Below are 27422 nucleotides of genomic sequence, written 5' to 3'. Positions count from 1 at the left end.
ACTTAACACAGATAAATCTTAGCAGATTGTTGTGTGTCCTTGATGCCTAACGAGTGTGGTTTAAAGTGAAATATAATAAAGAACTAGTAGTGTTCTTCTATAGAGACAGGATTGTGTGTGTGCTAGTGCAGCCTTCCCCAAACCTGGTGCTCTTGGACTGTTTTAGACCTCCATAAGCCCAGGTAAGCATGACCAATGCTAGGAGTTGGACAAAACACATGGAAGGCACATAGTTGAGGGGCACTGTGTTATTTCCTGTGCAACCAGGATAATTTTTTGAATCTCTTTTGCTAAGCACTATTAAAAAAAAAAGAAAAAGATTCAGTATAGGGTTAGGAGTTTCTTTTGAAGTTGAAAGTTTATCAGCAGAATAATTACTTCCTAATTAATGCATTGATAATTTCTATTCTTCCTTATTGTAATTCTGGGACCTCCATTGTGGTGCCTACAGACACTCTCTTGGTGCCCGCCAGGCACCCTGCTCCTCCTGATTTTGATTGTATTTGTTAAGATTTATAAATAAATAAATGGGAGGTTACAAAGCAAAGTGCTGCCCTACAACACTGTCTTTATTAGGGTTCAAAAGAGTGGTTTTGTGTTTTGAAGCTCAGACCTCACCTCTGTCTTGCACTTAGGTTCTTGGGCAAATTATTATTTTTAGTCTCCTTCTGGGAAATGAATGTTTTATAAACCACCCAGAGAGCTTCGGCTATTGGGCGGTATAGAAATGCAATCAATCAATCAATTATAACTGGTCATGGAAGCCATTTTGTGACTGGGCAAGTCTCTACCACCACCACCATGGTAGCCATTTTGTGCCCACAACATGCTCTCAAAATTCCAAATGTGTCCACTGACCTAAAAGGTTGGGGACTCCCTACTGTAATTAATGATCAGCTGCTCTCCAAATGGCTGTCAAAGGGAATGGCCATGACAGAAACAGCTGCTTAGGTTCAGGCAAAAGGGAATTGATGTCATGGATTACTATTATTTTTGGAAGGGTGTAGGAGTAGTGTGACCATATGGAAAGAAAGAGAAGGCTCCTGTATCGCTAACAGTAGTACAGAAAAGGGGATTTCAGCAGGTGTCATTTGTATGTATGGGGAACCTGGTGGAATTTCCTCTTCATCACAACAGTTCAAGTTGCAGGAGCCCTGCCCTATTTTGTATTTGGTGACCATTTTTATCTCCCACCTTGTTCAGGGAGATTACTTTTAAACTTCTCACCTCCTATACACTCTATTTGTGTATCTCTTTTCATAGGTCATTTGATATTAAAAATAAATAACATAGAGGGCAAATAGAAGTATTTTTCCCAATAAAAGAGACTGAAAATGCAATCCTATACATGTTTACTCAGAAGTAAGTGCTATTGGGTTTGATGGGCCATGTTCCCAGATAAATGGGTATAGGATTGCCTTAAAATGAGAAATCATACTGTTTTTTGAAATCACACTAGACATCAGAAGTCATACTGAATTGAACTAGATTTTGTCACTAGTTAATTTTGAATCAGAGTATGGTTAAGTTTCTCTCTGTGTGTGTATAACATCACTCTTCTTGTGAAGAACAATATAATATTAAACAATATTCATGCCAAATCAGGAACTGATCACTTCTTTGGGGTACCCTATAAACCTGATAGGCAATAATCCTGTTTAGATTGTGCTAATGATTACTTCATAGAGTGCCAGGTTTAATGACAAAAAAGCTTTATGGTTCAGATACTTAGGAGTGAAATACCAACATAAAAAACTCTGCTGATGGAAGAGCGCTTCTATCAAATCCTTCAGAGTGTCTGTAATAAAATAAGTATGAAATCATCTTTATTGTTTTATTTCATTTTTTAAAATCCACATGTGGAGCAATAATATTTGTTTTAAAAAGCCATATCAAAGAAAATTGACATTTGATTTAAAACACTCTAACCTTGCTTTTCCCAACCTGGTGACTTGCAGATACATGCAACTACAACGTCTATCATCCCCAGCCAGCATGATGTAACTTATCAAGAACTGTAGTATAATAAGTTATTTTAAAAAATAACAGTGAAATGAAATGAATGACAGTTAATCCTTTAAAGGCATTTCCAATGGCCAGAAAAGGGGATACTTTAGAAACTGAATTAGGTCTGAGAAAAGAAAAGCTAAATAAACAGTTGATTGGTCTACCCTACTGGCAAATTTGTCATTTGTCTAACTACATGTTTTCCCTTTTAGCAGATAAAAATGATGGCTCTCATCCAGAGGATATAAATGATGACAACAGTACCAAAACAAAGAGAAACAAGTAAGTCTTGATAATACTTTTTTAAAAAAAGTCCAATGCTGTCAAAAACATCCTTTTTAGCCTGTGAACAGCTTTATTTTCTAGCCACTCTTGCCTTGTGCCTCTGTTGCTTGGCAGATGGCTGGGGCAGGATGCCGAAACAAACCAGGAGCAAGCTAGATCTCGGGTCCAGATGTAATGACAAATCCCAGTTAAAGTAATCCAGGTGTCATAAGACAACAATAAACCATAGTTTCAAATGGAAAATATATATATATATATATATATATATATATATATATATATATATGTTTTGAATGTTTTTATGAATTACAACTAGGCAAAATATATCCTGGCTTGTATGTGAACATGGCTATGGATTCATTTCAGCTAAACCATGGTTTATTTTAAAAAATCTAATTCTGAGCCTGCCAAATCCCCATGATTTGTTTGGGGCTGGCAAACCAGGATCTGAAACCATAGTTTGAAACTGGATTGCAAACCATAGTTTGGGCTAATGCCATTTGCTTGTTTATATGTCTACATTCATGGATATTGTCAAATTTCAGTTAGAAGCATGGATCCCTCTTAAGATACTCCACCCCTGTTCAGGTGATCTGTACTTGAATAGGGCAAACATGCAACAAAAAGGAGTGCTCCAACCCTGGCTCTCTCAGTCATTGCATTCTTTGCCCCCTGCTTGTGGAGAGTGCTTGTCTGAAGAGGAGAGTTTCCTGTATCGATGGAGGCTCTCCATATGATCCAGAATACTGAAGAGGCTTTCCTCTTTAGAGAGACTTCCTCCACAAGTAGAGGGTGACACCTGTGATGATTGAGAGGGGTAGGACTGGAGTGCCTCCTTATGTCATGCATTTGCTGTATTCAGGTACAGAACTCCTGAATAGGACTTCTTGCACCATGGAAATGGGAGTGAGCTTTTGAAGCTGAACAGATGGAAAACAAGAGCAGACGGGTGGCTCATAAACCAAGGTTTGCCTGTTGTATGTCTGGAAGCTCAAACCATGACATGAGTTCCTAACTATGGTTAGCATGAACCATGGTTTGGGGCCTGTTAAGATAACATGCTAAGCCATGGTTAGGCTGCTAACCCCTTTTCAGGAAATGGTTAGTGAGCATGTTTAATCTGTGGTTATGTAGCCACTATGATTAGGAATGGTTCACATGACATGCTGAGTCATGGGTCACATGACACTCTGTGCCATAACTGCATTTCTGTCACGCCCGGCACAGCCTGGGTATGGGGAAGCCTTTGCGGGCAGGGGCAAGAGAGGAGACGTGCCCTCTAGCCATTGGCGGAGCACTGCATGGTGCCACCAGGCTTGGAGGGGTCTATATTTGTATATAAAAGTGTGCTCACCCCTCCCAGCCTCCTCTTTGTTGCGCGGCTCCCTCCTTCCCTGTAGGCAGTGTGAGCTTGCTGGTTGCCATTAGGGGCTGAGTAGGAATTTTTTACTCATGTTCTGAATTGCTCATGAGTTTTTTTGCCTACTCCACACTGTAAGACAGCTAGGGAGTATTAAATAGGTTGATTGGTTGATTCTCAATTTGGTCACATTTGTTTATAGGCAGCTAGGTAAGGGCATTCCAGAGTGCAATTTAGGATTGGTGAGCATTCAGGCACTGTTATGGTCATTGGTAAGTTCTGAGGCTCTCAGCTGTGAGCCCAGCGGCCTAGCTGGAAGATAAGATTTACCTTTGAGGCCAACTCTTCTCACCCACTCAGAGCCCTGCAGCCTGCATCGGGGGTGACACCGGAAGGTCTCCCTACCCCACAAGGGGTAGGCCCATGGGGAGGGAGAATGTGGCAGCGCCAACCCACGGGCCATGAATGGCTCACCCAACTTAGATGGGCTTGTTTCGGGCCTTACTGGCTGCCCTATAGGATATCACCCCCATTTGCTGATCTTAAATAAATGTGGCCCTGTTTAAATCCAAACTGTACATGTCTTGTCTCTTATTTATCAACCTAAGCACCAAAATATTTAGCTCAAAATGCTTAACCCCCCGTGGCATAACATGTTGTCTGAACAGTGTTATGTTTGAAACCATTTTTGGAGTTCCCTGTTGTTACATATATTTGATTATAACTTGTTTTCACATTACCCTTTTTGATTTATTTTTATGTATAGATAATGAGAAGTGATAAGAAAAGTAATATAGTTCAAAGTAAGAAAAAGTACTGGTACAGCCTAATCCCACGTATTTGTATTTGAAGTGCATGCAATTACATACTTAATTTGCATACAGTGTAATTTTCCCTACTTCGTTTTTTTTAAATTTTATAATACTTTTAGGTGCAAGTATAAATGCGCAAGCCATCTGATTTGTGAATCATTTTTAATTAACCATACTAAAAAAGAGACTTTGTCCTGCTACCATTGTTGATAAAGTGACTGTCTGGATTCTCATCCAGTTGACTGACTGTAAAAACTCTTTGTGGTTACCAGCAATTGGACGGAAAGTTTCATAGATCAAATTACAGAATAGCATAATTTGGGGAGAATGAAAATGGCTAATACAATATCCAAGTCACTATTATAATATGAAGAGTGACAATTTGATGCCTTTGGAGCTACCAATACCATGCAATACCCATTTTAGAGTGAAATTGTGTAATACAATTATTGATGGCAAGATAATATGCTAGGACTCATATTGCTTTACTGGGTAATGCAATTTATTAGCTGAAAGCTGGTTTTAACATTTTCCATTTCAACTGGACAATTTAGGATCTTTTGAGGATAAAAACATATTTATGTTCAATGACTAAATGTTTCTAATCTGGGGCAAATGTAGTTAGTTGATTTCACTTATTTGGATTCTTTCTGACTCTGAAAATCAGATCACTTTTATGAAACTTTCTAAAACAGATCTTACAGGAACCACAATATAGTTAAATAACTGATTTGTTAGGAATGATTCTGGGGAATTTTCAGTCCATACCCCTTATAGGTTTGTGCTTCTGGAGGTATTCAAATGAGTATTATTTATTACTTATTAGTAAAATTAGGGATGTCCAGATTTTGTGAAATCCACTCCACATGTGTTCATGGATTGTGTGGTGTTGTTCGTTCTGGTGTCCATTTGCAGATGGATTCAAATCCTACCTTGTTTGCTAAAAAGCCATCAAGGCTGTGTACAACAATTTAAAACAAAAAATCCTTCACACAATGAAAAAGCAAGTCTATTGAAACCAGTTAAACATTTAGGGCAGTATCCAGTACTGCTGCTGCATTCCTGTTCATTCTGTCATGCAAACAGACCCACCACTTGCATAACAAAAAGCTAGCAGTTCAAAATGCAGCTCAGAAACTAAGGATGTCACAAGCATCTGCTTGGGTCCACAAGAGTAGTGGACACCCCCACATCCAACCCTCATGGACCCAAGCAGACTTGCCCGGTGCAAGGCCAGACCTGTGGCAAAGTGCTTGCAAGCCACCAAGCACTTCCAGGATCACACCCTTTCCCCGACTGCATTAATGGCCCCCATTGGCATGTGAGGGGGAGGAAAAACATATCCCAAATGCTGGAGAAACTATGTACTTTCCCCTTCCATGCTAATGGCAGGTGCCATTAGTGCGGCGGTAGAAATACACAATTTCCCCAGCCTTGGGGAAATCATGTGTCCCCCCTCCAATGGGGACCTTGAGTAACGGGCCCTTAAGGGCCCCATTGGTGGGGAGTGAGGAATGCACAATTTCCTCAAGGGTGGGGAACTCTTGCATTCTCCCCTCCACCCATGGAGGGAAATCCACCCCGTCTGGGTTTCATGGATTGTGTGGTGTCATTCTTTCCAGCGTCCATTCGCTGTCAGATATTTTTTCCTGTTAAGTGGAAAAATATTTAAACAATTCTATAAGAAAGTTCACAACAATTTATGTTAGTATGTAACATTTAGGGTATTGTCTCCCATTCCATTCAATTTCCCCCCATATATATTTTCTAGGATGGCATATGTCTCAGGAGACACTTGCAGATTTTGCTGCAAATAAATTTTGGGATTTTTTTTAAATAATAATAATAATAATAATAATAATAATAATAATAATAATAATAATAAATCAAAAAGTCCGAGGACTCCATTTGGCCTGGGGGAGGCCAGTCCTCAGCAGATTTCCCAGGTTGGATTCTTAGAAATCTAAACTCATTTTAGTCCATCTTGAATTTCTCCAGCATCCCAAGTGGGGGGTCAATCATAGTTCTTGAGGAGGCACATTCCATAGTTTGGAAGCAACACAGGAGAGAGCCTTCTCACACAAGCCTGACAAAGGGGCCTCATGGGTAATAATGTCCTCAATGGGCCCTCTCCTGCAGACCTTAATAAGCAGGGAGGTTAACAGTAAATCATCGAGCTCTTGAGCGTAATGGACATTCATTTCATTTGAGGACTCTAGGGCTCCTTTAGTGTTGAGATGGGTGTGTGTGCTAACATTCCACAAGTTTTAAGAAGCAGACCTTCAAATTTGCATACCATCAACCCAATAGCACTAATTTATTACACTGCTGTCAATATGACAATTTTAGTAGTCCTGTAAACAAATCTAGCACTTCGTAGATGAAAAATGGATCTCTCAGATGGATGGAACTTTTGTTTAGCAAGTTCAGCAGGTCCGCGTCTTTTTTGCCCTAATGCCAATCCATTCCCAGTTAGGAAAGAGACAAGTGTAAAGATTTTTTTACCCTTTTTAAGAAATAAGAGATGGGGGTTCTTGCTCCAAATGCCTGGGAGAGAATAAATAATAAGTTAGATAATTAAACTCCAGCTTCAGGCCAAATCCTTCTGTTTTATGCCAGGATTAGAAACTTCCCCCTCATCCATGCCTAACTAAGCATATTGTCAGCACAGTGAGTAAAAGAGGTATCAGCTCATCCCTTGGAGGGATCTGTTCGTAAATACAGATAATAATGCTTTATCACTTCACTGGTTTTGAAGCCCTATCACACCTATGTAGAAAATACCTTGTGAAGATATGTTTGATCGTGCCATTGCTTATTTATCTGTACTGAGCTTTGTGTTTCAGTGAAATTTACAAAGTTTTATCAGCTGAAGATGTTTCCTGCTAGTCTCCCAAAATAGGATATCATGCAAATAAGCTGCACAGCTTCAGACTTTTCCCACAATGGGAAGATGAGAACTAATTCTGCCCTAATTGGAGATGGGTTTGATTTAACCAACTCGATCCCCCCCCCCAATCCATTGGCAGAGGATCTGAAGGGAGATTCTTTGTGGATTTGGCTGGGTGTGCTTAGAATCCTTCATGCAATCTGGAATCCTGTGCGATTTGGGTTCTTGATCATGCAGAAGTGATGAGTGTCTTTCAGCCTGAAGCCAAATTCCTTTTCAGACAAGCTCTTAGGGGTGATATTGCATTGTGGGCAAGACCGAAGGCAGAAGAGGTGGGATCAGAAATGCCAGTATAGTTTAGTTTAAAGCACTTACTACCAGTAACTAAGCCTTTGGAGAAGTATCTCAATTGTTCAGAGTTGTACAAAAGCCAAGAAACCACTAAACAATCAGTGGTTGTGGGACAGGAGGCAGAGACAAGGGAAGGGGGGATGGTCATTGGGTGCAGACAGAAGGACCTCAGGAAGGCCAGATATATCCCCCAGACCAGAGGTTGGGTACCCCTACTTTAATGCCTCAAAAGAATGGGCTGATACCAAAGCCTTGTCATTTGTCCCAGAGCCTGGTAGGTGCATATCTCATGGCTAAGCATAGCCAATAAATTTCAATACATGGTATACAAAGGCTTGCCGCTTTTATTTAGCTAGCTGCTGCTCTGAGCTTGTAAAGATAACTGAAGCGTTAATATATATATTCCATCCTACATATCTCTTACATTATTTAAGACTGGAAGATCCTCAGAACGCTGAGCTAGACAAGGTCGAAGGGGAAGAGAAAAATACGAAAGCATCGGAGCATCAGATTGTGCTTCCGTTGGAAGAACGTATTAGCCATTTTCGAGATATGCTTCTGGAAAGAGGGGTAAGAAATAAGCATGGGTCGGCTTGAATCTGGTAATTTATGGAAACACGATATAATCTCAATATTTATAATAGGAATGTTGCGACAGTCGCATGGTTTATGGTGCCCCAGAAATGCTTTTTTAATATTACTTTCTTATCAACATATATTACTGCTTAATACTCTTATGCCACTGCCATTTGTTGTACAAAATACTAGGTGATGTAAAGGGCACAGTATGAATGTGATTTGTTCCTGGAGGGCTTATAATCTATTTTAAAGCCTGATCGTACATATGTTTTCATTTGCTTAATATATTGGTGTCTTCATATACCACTTCTGTTACCCAATGGAAACATGTTTAATTATACTCAGTTGCATGCAAATACCAGATTCTTCAGAAGACTTGGTCTAGCTAATCCTAAATGATTACATCATTCTTATTTCTAAAGTATTTGACATGCATTTAATGATATGGTCCTAAGAGATAGTTCTATTCTTTATGAAGAAGCACGATAAATAGGAACCATCCAAGTCATTAAGGATTTGATCATTACTGGATGATTGTGCCATTGCTTATTTATCTGTACTGAGTGTTGTGTTTCAGTGAAATTAACAGAAGTTTTATCAACTTTTACCTGGTGTGTGTGTGTGTGTGTGTGTGTGTGTGTGTGTATATATATATATATATATATATATATATATATTCAATATATGTGTGTCCTATTACTATGTCACCTAATTCAAACAAACCCCATTGAACCTTTAGCCTGAAGAAGAGCTCTGGAGAACTTGAAAGTTTATTCTATATTTTGTGACATTTTGGTTCTCATGAAAGAATTTACCTACTATGGAGTTTGGAATTTTTTTTCTGATGGGCCAAGTTGCTTTTTGTGCCACTCCCAATTGGTAATGAATAAACAAAAAATAGACAATTGCTTTCTAAAGGGCCTGTTCAGACAACACACTAAGCCATGGTTAGGCTGCTAACCCTTTTGCAGCAAATGGTTAGTGAGCCTGTTTCAACCATGGTTATATAGCCACTATGGTTAGGAATGGTTTGCACGACATGCTAAGCCATAATTTTTAGCTCAAAATACTTAACCACCATGGCTTAGCATGTCATCTGAATAGGGTCATAGTGAGCTAGCTACTTGCAGGTTCTATTCACTCTGAAGGTTTGCTGAAGGTTTGGTTCAAACAGACCTATGCCTATAATACCAGTAGCAAGTATTTAAGGAGTCACTAGAAAAATAAGATGTTGATGGAGTGAAAGTGGATGCATTCAGGGAATAGTAGAGCAGCTGAATAAAGACCAGTGCAGTAGGACAGCCAGGTTCAGAGGGATGCAGCACCATCAACTTTTGATGAGCAGGAATGCTGACATCATCAGCCACCCCCCTCAGAATTCACTGTTCCCTCTGAGCTTAGCTGCAATCTTGACAGTAGCTGGGGTGGGGGGAGGAATGAATTTTCCAGAAACAATATATAGTTGTGAGCTGTGCCTAATGTAATGCAAAGTATTTGGGGAGCGACTTGGTTCTGAATGGGCAATTAAGTCTCATTAGCTTTACAAAAAACAACAACACCCTGCTTCTGAGTGGAGATGAAGTCTGCTAGAACTGGTTTGTTGATATGTATCAACAGAGCTGCCTGGATTTTGGAGTCTCCTTGGTGGCATAGCTATGGGGACTGTTATAATGAGCACTTGTACTTCAAAATTTACCACTACAGCACTGATTAAGAGTGCTTGTTAACAGAGGCAGGCCCTATTATTAGGCCAAGGGAGGCAAATGCTGGCAAGGTTTTGGAGGACAGAGCTGTGTGTGTCATGAGGCCTGGTTTGTACCCTCTAAGCAACCCCTGCTGCTCTTGGGTACAGTGGAGGACACGGCCCTATAACCAGTATTGAAGTAAGATTCACTGAAGTTGGTTTCTGTGTGTGGAATTGAGGAAGGGGTATCATGCTCTTTGCAAAATATCTTGGGTGGTTCTACTTGTTAAAGGGTGGGGAGGTGAAATATCTAGAGGTGTGGACATGAAAGATACATCACATTGATTCGTGACCTGTTTCCTATACGTGTTGCCCTTTCCTTCAAACCTCTTCACTAAAAAATCTTCTTTTCTCTTCTAATCCCAGCAAGTACACATTTTCTTTTCAGTTCTCTAGTTCTCACAGCCAGTTTTGCTTTTAATCCTAATTCCTATGTTTAAGATTTATTCCTATTAATAAGTTACATTATAGTAAATACTGTTGCTTGCAGCATTTCTGTAACATACCATTTTCCTCACATTTCTTCCTACATCCTGGTTTATTCCAAAGCCTTTATGAAATGGTTTATATCCCTCTTATTCACATATCCCTTCAGGTCTCGGCATTTTCCACATGGGAAAAAGAATTACATAAAATAGTATTTGACCCGCGTTATCTTCTGCTGAACTCAGAAGAACGTAAACAGGTGAGTTCATTTGTTTTCTTTTCGGTATTTATATCGGGAACCTCGTGATATGTTTATCCAGGATGCTCACAAATGAGCAACAATTAAAACTGGGAAAGTAAAAGAAGTATTTATCAAAATGACTATAGAAAAGGCACCAAGTGAGCCTCTCTGGTCAAAGTATTATACAATGAAGGTGCCACCATCAAGAAGGTCATAGCTTTGGCTATTGGGCAGTATAAAAATGTAATAAATAAATAAATAAATAAATAATCAACATCATCATCATCTTCCTGGTAGCTACCTGCTCTAAGTTTCAAAGAGCAATGCATGCTGTTCTTCAGTTCAGAAACAATAAACATTTTACTTTGTAAACTCAGGTACATAAAGTACAAGTGATGAACATGACATACATGTGGCAAAGTTTTGGGTCCCTGCTTACATGCTGTAGGGATAAACTGAAGAGAGAACCATGTATATCTTTCAGAGAAAGGGCAAACTAAAAATGTAAGATGAGTCAAGTAAACATATATGTGGCAGACAGTGGATTAGCAGAAGCTGCTTGCTGAGGTTCATTGTGGGTAAAATTGTGGACAGCAGGGTTGTGCGATGCTGGAAATTCCATTCCATTTAAGCCCGACAGGATTCTGCAGTTTTTCACTCTGGTAAGTAGCAGCGGAATCTCTCTCTCTCTCTTCCACCCCACCCCCCATTCTGGAAATTGTGTGTGTGTTTTTCCGGATCCCACCATTTTTGAAAATGGTACTTCATGCCAATTGGATTTTGGCAGCAGGGAGGTGGAGTTGGGATCTTTAAATTTGCCCAAATTTTTATTTGTTTTTTTATTGGCAATCTTTCAGAAGTGTGCACGATCGCATGTTCACCTGTCCGCTATGTAGCTCTGCAGAGGCATTTTCCCATCTTGTAAATATCCTTGTCAGTTTCATCCTGTAGACACACTATATTTAGCCCAGAAGAGCCATATTCTATACTTGTCAAAGAACTTGTCAGTTCCACCACCACCACTACCTGCACTTTGCTCAGGAAGTTCCAAAGTGGAGGATGAAATTGACAAGTACTTTGGTAGGTACAAATTATGGCTCTGCTGGGCTAAACAAAGGAGAGGATGAAACTGACAGGAATCTAAAGATTACTTTCTGCACATGAGTTCTTCTGTGTGAGGAGACCTCCTTCCTTGAGAGGAAGGCCACCTTTTGATTCATCAGATCCAGCCCACTGTGTGTGCAAAAAAAGTCCCTTACAAAAAGTAACCAAAACCAGTTTATCATCATGTTATGGTGAGACATCTCCAAAATGTATTTGATTTTTGTAGTGGCAAGTTGTATTTTTAGGGTAAAGTTAAAATTGAGAATTTGAAACAGGAAGCTATCACTGTAACCAGAAGAAGATTGTATAAACCAAGAGGAACACTGTATTTCCTTTCAGTGATTTCAACAAGGGCACAGTCTAGACCTTGCCTAGTCAATCAAGCTTTATTGTGCCTTTCATTTATCAAGCATGTACATAATATAGTAAAATCACTTAATGAACAGTCAATAAAGCCTATACTATAGATATTAGCTTTGAAACATTGGTGACATGGGCCTCATTTGTGGGATATATTATGTACTCAAGGAAAATGACTACGAAAAGCAATTTTCATCTCCTCTTTATAGAAAAAAATAAAGGTGTATTCATACTTTTGCAAGAACATATATGTATATATCAGAGGAAGACATTTTATGAAGAGTTCAAAATGTTGTTCTGGTGGTCAGCTAGAAAGTTTAATGAAATTGCTGGCTTAATTCCCTCACCTTTCATCTACCCTCCTTCAGATGGGAACTCCACAAGAAGTTAAAAATAGAGATGGGTGGAAGTTAGCAAAGAGATTCCATGACTAATTCCTCATGCCTGAATTTTCATGAAATCCCGAGGCTGCATTCCATTAAAGTGTGAGGGGAAAGTGGGGAGAGGCTTCCTGGAAACTGTAGGAGACCACCCACAGAACAAGGTAATAGACTGGGGTGTTCAAATGCTGGACTGTTCTAGGGCTGATTCAAGGTGTCTGATCCCACAAATGTCTCAACCTCTAATCCAAAGATTAGGAGAAGGGTATGAAGTTTGAGTGACAGGTGTGGAAGTTCAGGTGGAAGGAGCAGTATTTGCATATCATTTATACATAGTGGTAGTCTGGGGCATTCATTCTCTCTTCTTTTCATAAGTGAAGATGTGCTGCTCAGCCACCCACTAGCTGCATCATCAGTGGGTCCATTGAGTACCCTGGGAAGATGCTATGTGACAATGTCGCACACATACTAGGGGCATTATATGGGGGAAAGGTGGCTGCGCTGAGAATGCAGAAACCCTACAGCAGCCATTCAGCTGAGCAGCATGGCTTTACTCATGAAGTTAAAAGAAAGAAAGAAGCCCTTGGATCACCTTGTACAGCAATACTTAAGTGCTCGTGCTGTCACTCAAAAATACTGAGGATTTCTTGACAGGAATTTCTCCTCTACCCTTCATTGGGCAGGAGAGAAGCTCCAATGAAAGTAAATGCTGAGTAAATGTTGCACGAACTCTAAACTTGCAGGTAAAGGATCATAGTTTTCAATATAGGAGTGTATTGGCATCTTATGTAGCCTCTTTTCTCTTTTCTCAAGTAAATAGGGATTTAAAAAGTGTAGGTTTATGGCTTCATCTGCCGGAAAAACATGTTCACAAACAGAAAGGCTATACTCTCACAATATCTCTCAGTTGTCTGAAAGGCCAGCAAGCCAGATTTGAGCTTTCACAAAGATTTTTTTGCGAAGGAAGCAAACAACTAGGCACCGTGCTCTCATGGCTATCTGAGGAATGGGCTTCTTTTGATTAAGCACAAACTCTTCTTCTGCTTTCTCAGTTTGCAATGATTTATCGATCATTATGTCCCAACAGATTGATATCGTCACTGCCCACAATGGTGCCTTCACTCTTGACAGAAATGGAATAAGCGAATGGGTGAATGTTGAGACTAGAAATAGAATTGCATTTAAGGGCTCGGATGCTGGGATAATGAGCCATTTATTAATTTTAACTTAATGTGGTCATCTATTTTTGACCTCGTGGAGGGCTGTTTCCTGTAACTATTAAAATGTGTTTCTTAATATATTACTCATTGGCACTCTGAGGAAGGCTGGAAAGTACATTGGATTTTTCTTTTTAGAAGAACCTGAGATGGTTTCGGTAACAATAATCAAAGAAAATCTTGGCTCTCCTATCAGCAAATACCCACATTGCTGTTCTCAGAACAGGATGGCACTGATCCAATTGTGTGTACACATATTCCTCTCAAATATGCATAGATGTGCTGACTAGCTGCTTGCAGGGAAGACTGACTGGGGGCTAAATCTAGCTTCTGCTCCCTCTTTTCTAAAGAGCTGATCAGTGTCAGTGCAGTTTCCATGCAAGGGCTACATGTGCACCATAGTTGCTCCACTGGGCTTGAAAAGTACATGTGTAGCACCTTGTTAGATTGAGGCACCTGGTTTGCATGTAGGAAGTTTAAACATATGCTTCTGACTTTCAGAATAACATTGATTCTTTGTGGCCATATCTATCTGTGTCCCTAACTTGGGACATATTGGATCCAGCTTCTTGTCTGCAAGCGGGAGCGTTCAGATTGCTTCTGGTGGTAGAAAGGGATGGGAGAGAGTCCATCTTTGCCAGTTCTTCCTTCCTTCTGCAGCCACCTCCACCACTTTTCTGAAGGGTCTCCCAACCCTCTGGAGCACATCTGAGAGCACAAGGAACTGTACAGACAGGAGGGGGGCTTGATGAAGATTGCCACCATCTCCATTCCACCAGTGGATTGCTCCACTAGTTAAGAAGTCTCCTGCACTGGAAGGGGTCTTTCCATCCAACCCAAAATCTTTATTCTTTATCAGTTCAGGATTCCTCCTCACCATACCATTTCTTTTCATCCTTAAATTTTGCATCATATGAACACCTCATAACAATTTAGCCTCTTGGTCCATCTAGCTCAGTACTATATACATGGACAAGCAGCAGTTCTCCAGGGTTTTAGATAGAGATCTTTTCCAGCCCTACCTAGAGATGTCAGGGATTGAACCTGGGACCTTCTGCATCCAAAGCATGTGCTCTACCACTGAGAGACGGTTCCTCTCTATCGAATTAGAGTCCCCTTTCATAAATGTCAGTCCTCAAAGAATCCCACTTACAAATATGCTCACTTGAGCGAATTCAGTGCATCTTGCCATTAGTCTTCAGGACCAATGATATTTTCAATTTGTTATGCCAGTGCATGAATCAGGCAAATCATGAATCGTGGTGATGCAATTAGCCCGGAAGCTGCTTCGTTACCCTTCAGACCATGTTTCAAATGCAACAGCTCCCTACAGCCTTCTGTTATTTAGCATCTAATTAGTTACAATATTATAGCTATTTGCTATACTGAACAGGGGAGATGACACCTACCATGTCCTCAAATCCTATCCATAGTTTACATTAGTTAGAGCAAGCATCAAGCTGCTTCCTCACCCATCTTTCCACTGAAGCTAGTTACTCTGGAACTAAGTGGATCAGAATTGGATTGTGGATTGAACTTTCTCTTGTTTTATTGGCATTTTCTCTCATCTCACACATCAATTACAATGAAAAGATCACAGCAGATTAACAATGATTACTCTACAGATATAAAATGAATAATATCACAAGCCTTGGGGAACATACTGTATGAGTACTAAGGCACACAGCACTAAAATTGCCTTTGTGAAAGCAATTTGGTTTTGTAGCCCGATATTACCTGTCAAATCAATTACTATTAGGTGTGATCAAGAAGTACACAATTGCCTCATTTACATACCTACCCATGATTTGCTGAAGTCCCTTTATGAACATATGAAATTGCATAATACTGAATCAAACTGGTTTATTGAGTTCTGTACCAGATCATCCAACAGGCAGCAGATATTCAAGGTCTCCTGCAGATTTTTCTCTCTCTCCAAGCCATTTGTTTCTATTACTGAAAACTTCATTCATTTTGTTTTCCAAATTGAAAACAAATTTGTTTTCCAAATTTCCAATTGAAAAGCGGCATTTGTTTTGTCACAACATTCTCACTGCTTTTGCCATTCCTATTTGTGTGTGTTCCCACTGATTTCCATGAGAGACAGCTCCTCTTCTCCTGGCTGTAACATCTGTGTTTCCCATCCAATTGACATGCAGTTTTCAGCCATATTGGACACACACCTTAACTCCCACCTAAACTAAACTAAGAGGCACATGGCAGGGGTTCACATGAATGGCCAGGCAGACCGACCTGTGTATAGGCTTTAAGCAGCAGACTTTGCAAGGGGGCATCATCAGACTTGTATGCCGAATCTTGAAGTTATGGATTGTGTGTGTGTAGGGGTGTGTGGGACAGGGGCAGTGCTAGAAGAAGGCAGGGGCAAGTATTTCCCCAAACAAGGAGCTCCCTTCCACTTGCTCCCCACCCCCACCCCTATTAGTTGAACTCCTATTAGTTGAAGGAAAGGCACTTTTCACATATGCAAGTGCATTCATATAGCATCATCTCTGTAGCTCTTCTACAGTTCAGCTGCAGCTCTTGAGCCAACAAAGGCTACACGTTTTGTGGCTACTCTTCAAGATGCCAACAGACCAGTGGCCACCCACTGAAGTGAAAATGGAAGCATCTGACCTGCAGGGGAAAGAATTAAATGATTTTATTATTTATATACAGGGTGTCTAGTAGCAATACAAGGTACCCCCAATGTGCAAAGAGGCAATGCTTTCCATATCATCAGCTTAATAACTCAAAGCAAATGTGTATAGCAGCCAGGAGGAGAAAGATAGGCAGATATGCAGCTTCCCCCCATATTTGAATTTTCAAATGCTGTCCCCAAGCACCCAAATTGAGTAAATGACTCTCACTTCAGATGAGCAGATTAGGACGGTTTTATTTAAGTTATGCAATCGCATGCCTACTTGCCTGGGAGTAAACTCTGTTGAACACAATGAGGATTACATCTGAGTAGACATGTATAAAATTGCACTGCAAAAGGTATGAGCACAGTGGAATGCATGGGGAGGGAGGGAGGGAGGGGCAGAGGCAGTCATGGGTTCTGTATTTCAAAGAGCAAAGGGAATCCTCAAATACACTGAGACCTTAGATCACACCAGTAAATGAAAAGGGGAAGTACAGATGCATGACTTATATTTCAAACTTTTATATCCCTCCCCATTTCTCATGTAGCCATTGTACGATTTGAGGTTTATGGATGGAAAGAGGACCTATCAGAGATATGATGGGATGGACATTTTGGCTAAAATGTCTCAGAGCTAAATATTGGAGAGTTGCCGATTCAGCCAGTTTATTCCTCTCTTTCCATTGGACCTAGCTGCTCTACTGCAGGCTGGGGAATCAAACCCATACTTTCTCATTTGTAAATCATTTGCACCTTTGGCTTTAGCTTGTGATAAACAGGCTGAGAGGGTCTCATTCATCCCACTTTCTAATATGTCACAAAACAAATGCACACCCTAGATTGAGCTCAGGATCTTGTCCAAAAAAACATGCATTCAACAACTGAACTATGGGTCGGATCCAAACTTACAACAAGCTGATGTCCCATACATTTCAATGGGTCTACAATGAGTCTTCTCTAAGTGTGGATCCAACCCACTGATCCTTTGTTTAAACCCCCCACCCCCAGTCTAACTCAGAGAGCAGAGCAGCTAGGTAATTTTAGACCCTGAACTTAATGGTCTGCCTGGGGCAGGGTGGTGGTGGAGGGGGGCTACTCTCATGCCAGCCCCTACATCCCTGAGAATGGAGTGATCTGATCAAGGGAATTTCACTAAATCTATTTGTTTCTAAATTGTGAATTTTGCTCTATATAATGATTAACTAACTGAATGGAAAGATTTAACAGGAAATGAATTTCATAATATTATGTGACCTCTTCTTCCCCCCTTCCTTCTTGACTTAAGATATTTGAGCAGTTTGTCAAGACCAGAATAAGAGAAGAATACAAAGAAAAGAAAAACAAGTTGCTGCTAGCCAAAGAGGAGTTTAAAAAGCTGCTGGAAGAATCTAAATTGTCACCAAGGTATGGAGCAATTTTCCAATACAGAGCCTGTTTGAGAATTTCCTGAATGAGGATGCTGGCTATAATTAGGTTATGCTCAAGGAAAACCTACCTACTGTTCAATGTATCAATGTATGGCTGCAGTGCATCAACCCTGCTGCTTCAGGCAGACTGAAGAAAGCCCCATTATCATGAAGAATGATTGCACAGTAGCTGCTTGGTGCTACTTGAATTAAAACTAAAATAAAATACTAAAGCCTGGTCTACCACACATGCAACAGAAGCCTAATCTACACCTACCACTGTTGCGCAATGGAGGAGGGATAATTGTGATGTTTCCTGCTTCTGCGATCGTCCCTCACGGGGCACAAGCAAGGGAAGTCTCCCACGAGTAAAGGAGAGCCATTGCGAGAGGACATGCCCCCCGTGATGGTGCTTCTGAAGGTGTATTGAGAAGTGGGCAGGACTGGACAGATGGGTACAGGGCACGGATTTTTTTTTTTAAAAAAATAACTCCTCTGAGATGTGCACCAGTGCTAATACACCGAAACCCGGGGGAGGGGGGGAATAGGTACTGTGTTGAAGATGGGCATGCCCCTGACAGTGGGTTGGAAGTTCGCCAAGCTGGGAGCTCATGCTGAACAGCAACAGCTTCAGGAAGGGGAGGCACACCAGCTGTGGACTTTGGGATTGTAGCGAGAGGGCCAGAAAAACCATGGCAAAAGCAGTCTGCAATATTCCTGAATAACTGAGGGGTCATCCCTAGATCACTGCAGGAGTAGGATTTATGTCATGTGGTGTGGTGTGGTGTGGTAGGGATGACTTCAATATTATGAACCACCCAGTTTTTTTGTGAACCGCCCAGAGAGCTCCGGCTATTGGGCGATATAGAAATGTAATAAAATAAATAAATAAATAAATAAATTATTCCAGAATAAACGGCTGGTGTAGATTAGGCCAGAATGTGCTCATGATGGGATGGAAAATACCACTTCTGATTGTGGGTGGGGAAATACAATTTTAAATGCTTCTCCATGTAAAACAAAAACTTCTGGAAGAAATCTTAGCAGAGCATGGAGAAAGCTTTAGTTCAGCTCATTCCGTGGTGTGCTATTTATTTACTTTAAAGATTTTTATCCTGCCTTTTCCCACTATAAAAAATGCTCAAGGCAGCCATTAGAGCCCTGCCTTCAGGAAGCCTTTTATAAAGGTCAGCATTGAAAAAGGTTGATCCCCACATACACATGCCCACACCCCTGCAGTAAGAAGTGGTACAATCTATTCTACCGCTTCATTTTAACCTTGAGTAGATTCGGTTTTCTTTCAAGTTCACGTATTACAAAGTGTTTATTTCTCTTCAGTAATGCATATGGATGAGTCGCTTGTGTAACTATATGCAAGATCAGGGAAAAATGACTACAAAGTGCTAACAGGCTCATCTATCTGACAGAGATGTGCAAAATGCAATTGTTGGGGTGGGGTTGAGCATTTGAAGCGAATGCTTGGAAAAACTAGTTCATGCCTCCCTTCTGCCAGTGTCCCATTCCCAAAGGGGGAAACAAAGCCTTACCTTGGAGAAGGAGAAGGTGTAATAGTTGGCAGAAGGCTTCTTTTGTCATGCATGGCTTCATGCAAATGATACACAGAGCATAGTTTCCCCGCAGGGATCATGGTGCTTGTAGTTTCCTAATTACATTTTCCTGGGTTACATTTCCTGGGTTACATTAGCACTTGCAGTGCTGCTAGAACAGTATTCCCACTACCAGAGAGGAAGACAGAGACATTTCCTCCTTCTCCTCACTCCCAGCTGCTTAGGAACTCATGGGTGCTTGAAGAATGGAGCTGGAAGCTTACCAAGGGAGCTAGAGAGTGATATGAAATGCCTGTGTCACACTCCTGATGGTGCCATTGGGAATGCACTTGCAATTGAATTTGGAAATAACTGAACTATATTCTGACGTCTTTAGGACAATAGTTCTGTTACCTGAATAAGTCTTTCTAGGGTGCTTGTTGTCCATGACTTTGTCTCTTATACAGCTGGGCCACAATGCCACCCTGCAATTTCATGGTGCCATTCATAATTCATGAAATTCTGGAGGGTGGAGAATCTGCCACAAAAAAAGATTACCCAGAATGCTCCTTGGGCAGCCAGTGGCCAATTTGACCTGTGAGGAAGTTCCAGTGAAAGAAGGAAGGCTGTTCCTTCATTTACTTCACCTCCAACCCTTCTTGGTTCAGGCCAAATGCTTGATGGTCTGAAGGTTTACCATAGCACCAGTCTCTTCCATCTCTCCTACCTTTTCAGTCCCCATCTTCATAATTCTGGAGGGAAATCTAAACTTTATATCCAGTATCATTTCTGTGTACACAATGTACATCATTTATATTGGGTGTAGCAGCTGATATCTGTAGTCCCAGAATGTTCACATTTTAGTGCATTAAATACAAGAGACAATATGTTAATCAAGTTCTAATCCATAGTAATAAAGGACTATAACTATTACCACATTGCATTAAATACCATAAACGGTTAACAATCCATGGCAGTACTTTATTTTGCTTCAGCAAGGGGCCCAATTGCAGATGCAATTAGTGTTCGCAGTGTGTTCAAGTACAATAAGTATAATGCAAAATCAGTAAAGCATTTCCTTCGCTGGTCTATGGACAAAACACACGTTATATTAACACCAGAATTTATCATTAGCATGATGTCTGCGCTATAAACATAAGACTTGGAATTGTTGCTTGCTTGCTTCTCCTAAGCTGCTTTCTGTGATTCTCATTTGTGATTTTGCAATTTGTAAATCATTAAGATAGATTATTATTATTATTCTAACATTTGAACTTTCAGCCAACAGCAACAAAGAAAACACAAAAACATAATACCTGAGTTACAATATTTGGTCTGCAGTTATCCAGCTCTTGGTTCAGTATACAAGTAATGGCATATTACAAAGATGTTATAGAAGTTGGGTGTTCTTCATAATTTATTTTTGTAAGCTTACTCAGTGCCCACTTGGCTCATCTGAACTCATTGCAAGCAAAGGTGGTGGTGATGATGGACAGTGGATCAGTCCCCTCTATGATGAGCCGTGTATTGAGGTTGGGCCTCTGCACATGTCTGATGAATTTATTTTTGCAATAAACTGGAACCAGACCCTTTTTGTTACAAAGCATCATCTTCAACCCTCAGTTAGCATTGCTTAAGCTGTTTGTGGGAGATCACAGTGCACTATGCATAAGGACTTAATTATTCATTTATTGGAAGCTGCAAGGCTTGACATTACTCAAACATAAGAATGTAAGAAGAACCATGCTGGATCAGACCAAGGGTCCATCTAGTCCAGCATTCTGTTCACATAGTGGCCAACCAGTTGCCCACAGGAAACCCACAAGGAGGACATGAGTGCAACAGCACCCTCTCACCCATGTTCCCCAGCAACTGGTGTACTGTCTCTGATACTGCAGGTAGCCAGAGTCAAAGTTTGTCAAAGTCGGTCATAGACTAGCACAACAGAAAACATCATCACAATAATATTAAAAACCCCAATATACAATAAAATATGTACATAAAATCCATAGCCATCACAACTAGCCTTCTCCATCTCGAATTTATTCATCACTACTTGCTTAATTAAGGATGAGTCTCACATGCCTTAATCCAGAAGCAGTGGACACATTGACAACCAGTCTGAGCTACTAACATGGTAATAATGCTACAGAAGTGGGCAAATTAATCTGTGCCCACCTTGGCAGATGCTCGCCCTGTCGCTGTCTCACCCCTTGCTCCTCACGCCACACAAGCCTCTTCTGAAGCCCGTTGAGTGCTCAGCAGCTCCCCACCCACCCCTGAGTGAATGGCACCTCTCATGCCAAGGGGGAATTGTGCAATTTCTGGATCTTCCAGAAATTCTACACTCCCCCCACCCCCAGTTGTGTCAATGGCAGCTGTAAGGGCCTTATTTACAAAAGGGTAAAGGTGCAAATGCTCTATTCACACCTTGCATAAATTGGTCCTTTACGGTCGCCATTGACACAGGAGTAGAAGTGTGCAATGTTGGCAGTGAGAGTGGGTGGCTGCCGAGCACTCACAGGGGATTCGTGAGCGCTCGAGCTGGGTCTGCACTCACATCAGGCGCACCCAACTGGGTCAAGGGGCACGGCTCCAAGGGGGTCTGCCAGACTCCCAGACCCATTTGGGCAATTGTGACATTCCTAATAACACATGCCCAATCAAACATTTAGATCTGAAATATAAGCCAATATTTCAATTTCTGTACACACAAATTTCGCCAATTTTTATTTAGTTAGGCAAACATTCCATAGATTGTTTGATGTGCTTTTTCTATGGGCCCATGGCAAAATTTCTGCCCAACACCCTCTATCACAATTGGGCATTAAAAGGCATGTTGCTATATCAAGTCTGACAAAAGCCTCTACTGTCTTAATCTTCATGGCTAGCTGGGGAAATGCTAGGATATGCGGACTTTTTCTGTTTAAAAATGCATATGATGATACCCTTTCAGTCTTAATTTTTGAGAATCCCATTTAATTACTCTGGATGATCCATAATGAACTAATTATTCATCAAGCTTCCTAGAATCAATGAGTAAGTCTACATTCTGTGGAAATCAAATAATGACTTAGGATAAGAAACCAGACAGATCAATCAGCATTCAAAATTTTTGACTTTAGTCTTTCCAGTTCCATGATGGCTGGTGACAATGATAAGATGCAGTGATAAATATTTCAGTACAAAAAAGGTATCTGAGAATATGAACATGTATTGACAAGCATTTGTGACAATGTAGTTTATGTTTGATTATTCCCACCTCCCACCCCCAGGACGACATTTAAGGAGTTTGCAGAAAAATATGGCACAGATCAACGATTTCGGCTCGTTCAGAAGAAGAAAGACCAAGAGCATTTTTTCAACCAATTCATACTTATCCTTAAAAAGAGAGACAAAGAGAACAGAATAAGGCTACGGAAAATGAGATAAAAAGGAAATATGCAATAAGAACGCAAGTCAAATACTGTGGCATCTACAGTGGAGGAAATGAACGGCATGCGTTTTGTGTCATCTTTTGAGTTTTAAATCCCAGCAATTTAAAGAAATAAGATCACCCGACGAGCCACTTGCGCACTGCAAAGTTCTGTGAAAATACATCCAAGGCTGCACTGCGGGAATCTGTAGGATATTTCATTCTCAGAGACTTAATGTTTCATATTGAAGCTCTCTTTTGTACAACATTCAAGTTTGATGCATTTCTAATTACCATGATATGTCAGTCCCTTAATTGTTTTAATTATGCAAATTACTTGTAATATACACAAATTTGAAATCCAGTGTGATTTGTAATTAAGCAGAAGCAGATGCCACCCATAACAATCTCAAGACTTTTTTTTAACCATTTAACAAAATAAATAAATATCTAAAGCTGTACTCCTATGCACACTTACTTGGAAGTAAGTCCCATTGAATTCACTGAAGCCTACTTCCAGGTAAAGACGTTTAGGATTGTGCTGCAGTGATGTTTTGGCACCTTTGTACATTAAACATAAATGGTTCAAAGGTCCAGTGGTATTGAGGATATCATTACTCAATGTTCATAGGTCTACGTCTAGTTTTCTGAGTAGTAGTAGTAATAGGGTATTAATTGTTAACCATAGTGAAGAGTGTGAAAATCTTGGCACCTTTCCCGTAGAACAATGTATAAATCTTAAAAAAAAAAAAAGGCTTTGTAAGTAAATAATCTTGGATGGTGCTCCAAGCACACCGAAAAGAGCAGCACTTCTCTATTAAAAGCTACTATAAAGAAGTTATTTTGTAAACCCATCCTACTAATATTTGAGTTATTTTTATTGTATGCGAAGAGTTTGCATGAGATTAGTCTCATCTTTGTATAAACAAATATTTTAACTTTTTTTTAATTAATAAATATTTTAAGACTATTGGTCAGTTTAATTTTCCAAAACATTTGAAGCCATCTCTGAAAATACAACTGGTTGGCCATATTGGCTTCAAGAGCTGGTAACTGGGTATGCAAGGTAAGAGCTCTTTACCCTTCCCTAACCTGGGGCAGTATCCAAGGCTGGCAATTTGCCAGCGCTAAACTAGTGAGCTCCACTGACTTGTTCCATTCCAGAAGTAGTAGTTTTGCCAGGTTTCGGGTTGCGTTAGCAACCGTGGAAGCTGATGGCTCAGATGTCAGCGAGGCATTCAGACCAGAACAAGAAAGAACTCTAAAGGAGCTATCCAAAGTGCTGAACCCTATCCACAAAATGAATCTGCTCTGGATTTCAGTCAGAACTCTAAAGCAGCTATCCAAGGTGCTGAATCACCTAGGATTAGACACTAGACTCCAGTCACCATATGGTGTATATACCGTACGATCTATTGCAAGCCAGGAAAGGTAGTCATTGAAATCAAAGGTATTAACCATGGAACACACCCAGCAATACGCATTCAGGAAGGCCCACTAGTCAGACACCAAGGCTGGTGTCAGCACCGGGCTCTCATTGGGCAGTTGGGTCCTAGCAGCAGTATCAGGATACTAAATGCTGATGCCAGCTTGAGTACACATTCCAGGCATGTATTTAGGTATGACCATCTGCTCCCCGAAGCTGATCTGGTCCTCATAGCTCTGTGCCATAACTGTCTCCACATGGCAAGTCAGTGGCACACAACAGTGGAGCATCACACAAATCAGGTAACACAAAACGCCTGTTCTCATGCCATCACGAATAGCCAAAGAATGTGGTCTGCATTGCAGTAGCACTGATCTGCCATCACACAGCTCTGTAAAGTCTATTGAAAAACGGTTTCCTGCAATGTATCTTCCTTGGCCTCAAGTTTGCAAGCAACTTGCCGATGCTGATGCTTCATGTTTTACTCTAAATGCTAAAAAAAAAAAAGGAACAGAAAGGGGAAGGCACATAATGGGCTGTGAAAAAGGAATATACTAATGAGCTCCATAGCATATTGCAAAGAAGGCAATGGTTGCCTGTGTGAGCGGAACGCATTCTGTTGCCATGTCTTTTGATCTCACTTTACCAGCTAAAGCAAAACAGCTTTTGTAGTTGTTTCTTCCTCTCTTCCTTTGAAGGAATAAGCTTCCCTCTGTCACAAAAACACACACACACACACAAAACCCCACACAAAACCAGAGCTGTTTTCTTTGCTCAAAACAAGCCGTGCATAAGAAGCAAGAATATATTTTAACTTTAAAGAGCATTAGCAGGAATGACAGTGCACATCTGAGCAGGCTCCAAGTGTAAAGGCAGGGAGCTTTGTGTTTCAGGTGGTGTCTTGTTTGTATTAAAATTTATTCTCCATAAACTGTTACTTTCCTCCCCAAAGAAGGTGGTATTGATTTAATAATGGTGGGTGAACATTATAAGCAGCTGGAGGCTGAAAAATCAAAACCTGCATAGCTCTTATACATTTTTATGTAGGTGTGGAAGGTTGTGCATGTGTGTATTTAAACTAAAGGACTCTCTTTTTTTCCAAATAAGAAAATGTTAGGCATGTTAGTGCCAGTCAATTGTTCTTGAAATATAGATTTCACTAGCAGTGGTAATTGCTGCCAGGCGCGAATTCCTATAGCAGCTCTAACATTTTTGGTGGCATTGCAGTGTGATCGTTGATATCGTTAATAAAAGAGAAAGGAAAATCCATTTCTTCTATTGCATGAAGTAACAGGCTGAAAATAATCAGAAGTGAAAGCTCTTGAGGGGCAGATCTTTCAGAGGCCTCCATGTTTACAGCACAATCCTATCCATGTCTACTCAGAAGTAAACCCCACTGCGTTCAACAGAGTTTGCTCCTAGCTAATTTGAATAGGACTGCAACCAAGCTAGCATGTATAGAAATGGATAACCTCCTGGTGACTATTGTTTCTTCAAACTTTTCTTATTTTTTCATAGTAGCTAAGAATGCGTGAGGATTTTTGTGTGTGGTTCATTTATGACCAGAACTTGCCCCATTCACAGTCCAGAACATGAATGCATGTTTTGCAAGATAAGCTTGAACGTCCACAAGCTTTCAATGCTGGTTTGAAAATGTGTATTGTAGAAAAAGTGCACTTTTTAGAAAGTACATTTTGAAAATGGGTGGTGCACACTTTTTTTTAAAAGTACACTTTTACCATTTGATTAATCACAACAGAAACTCATCATCAGGAATGGAAGCAAGGCAGACCAAGCTTTGAGATGGAACTTGGAGAACCTCACTATTCTCCCATCCCTAGTACTGGTAAAGAGTATATCTCTCTCTCATTAAAATCTCAGCAATGAACTTAGTGAAGCCATTACCTTTTAGCCTTAGTTGTCATATGCAATATAGAAATAATAATGCACAGTCAAAAGGATGAATGCGATCACATGTGCTTTCAAGGTGCCAAAGTACTATGCTAAGGATGGGTGAGAAATTCATTTTTTATATGAGTTTACCAGATTTCTAGCTCCTAAGCTAATAAGCAAGCTTATTCAAAAAGGCTTAGTCACTTTGGTTAAAGTCATGGTTTAAGGTGTCTTCTGGACACAGCCTGGCTTTCTGGCTTTACCACCATGGTTAAAGTCATGGTTTAAGGTGCCTTCTGAATAGGCCCATTGAAAGATATGGTAGAATCCATGCAATGATATGTCTGAATCTATAAATAGATGGGACCAGCAAGCACAATCCAGATCACCCTTCTCCATACATTAAATAGTATTTATTGATTTCTTACATGGGTATCTCACCTTTCATCCACCATGGAACTCAAGGCAGGATGTGCAGGTAATCTTTGTCCATCACGGACCTCAAGGGTGTCCAGGTAATCTTCCATCCAGGCACTAACCAGATCCAGCAGGGTTTAGCTATAACATGCACCCTCAGACAGTTATTGGTAATATAGTCATGTACATACTAATAAAGTAGTTCACATCCAAAAGGAAGAGACACAACAGATACTCCTGTCGAAGTCCTTCATTGTGCTACATTTTCAAATGAGAATCATTTATGAGAGGAATTTAACAGTCTTGTTAGATGCCTTCAGGGTATTCAATATGAAATATGTAGGAACTCTAGCATGGTGCTGAATTTGTTGGATGACATTTTTAATAAAAAATATATTGAAATATATATATATATATATATATATATATATATATATATATGCCTACTTTACCTTGTATGTAGCGTGTCTTACTTCGCCCAAGCTATGTTTTACTATTGATATCGGCTGCTGTGAATTTTATGATTTTTTGATTGACTCCCCCTCTCACACCTTGTTCCTCAATATTAGCCACCCTAGGAAGGTCATTCTGTTCTGGCACATTACACTTACAGTGAATTTCTACTGAAAAGGGAAAAAAAGGCTAGTGGGGGGATGACCCTGTCTGGGCATGTCTACATCTAAGGGTTTAGAAGGAGGGAGGATCACAGACTTACCTGCTTCTGTGATCCTCCCTGTGCATCCTGATGGCTGCACAACGTCCCAGAAGGGAAGAGGGGTGTTGTGGCCACCATTTTTTTTCCTGGAACAGAGACAGAGCGCAATTCATAGAATAGTAAAGTTGGAAGGGGCCTATAAGGCCATCGAGTTCAACCCCCTGCTCAGTGCAGGAATCCACTTTAAAGCATACCTAACAGATGGC

The 27422-nt window shown here is 40.5% G+C and overlaps 1 protein-coding gene across 1 annotated transcript in view; it reads left to right on the top strand.

Annotated features, from left to right (window-relative positions):
• The window catches only part of TCERG1L (transcription elongation regulator 1 like), a 49525-nt gene extending 26743 nt beyond the window's left edge, over positions 1 to 22782 (top strand). The window contains exons 4-8 of the mRNA XM_063133273.1: positions 2220 to 2289; positions 8140 to 8275; positions 10624 to 10713; positions 17683 to 17801; positions 22626 to 22782. Coding sequence (XP_062989343.1) covers positions 2220 to 2289; positions 8140 to 8275; positions 10624 to 10713; positions 17683 to 17801; positions 22626 to 22782 — 572 coding nt within the window. The remainder of the gene's footprint in view (positions 1 to 2219; positions 2290 to 8139; positions 8276 to 10623; positions 10714 to 17682; positions 17802 to 22625) is intronic.
• Positions 22783 to 27422: the final 4640 nt, after the last annotated feature.

The sequence above is a fragment of the Elgaria multicarinata genome, chromosome 8 (genome assembly GCF_023053635.1).
Source record: "Elgaria multicarinata webbii isolate HBS135686 ecotype San Diego chromosome 8, rElgMul1.1.pri, whole genome shotgun sequence".
Classification (NCBI taxonomy): domain Eukaryota; kingdom Metazoa; phylum Chordata; class Lepidosauria; order Squamata; family Anguidae; genus Elgaria; species Elgaria multicarinata.
This window is presented reverse-complemented; position numbering and strand designations above follow the sequence as displayed.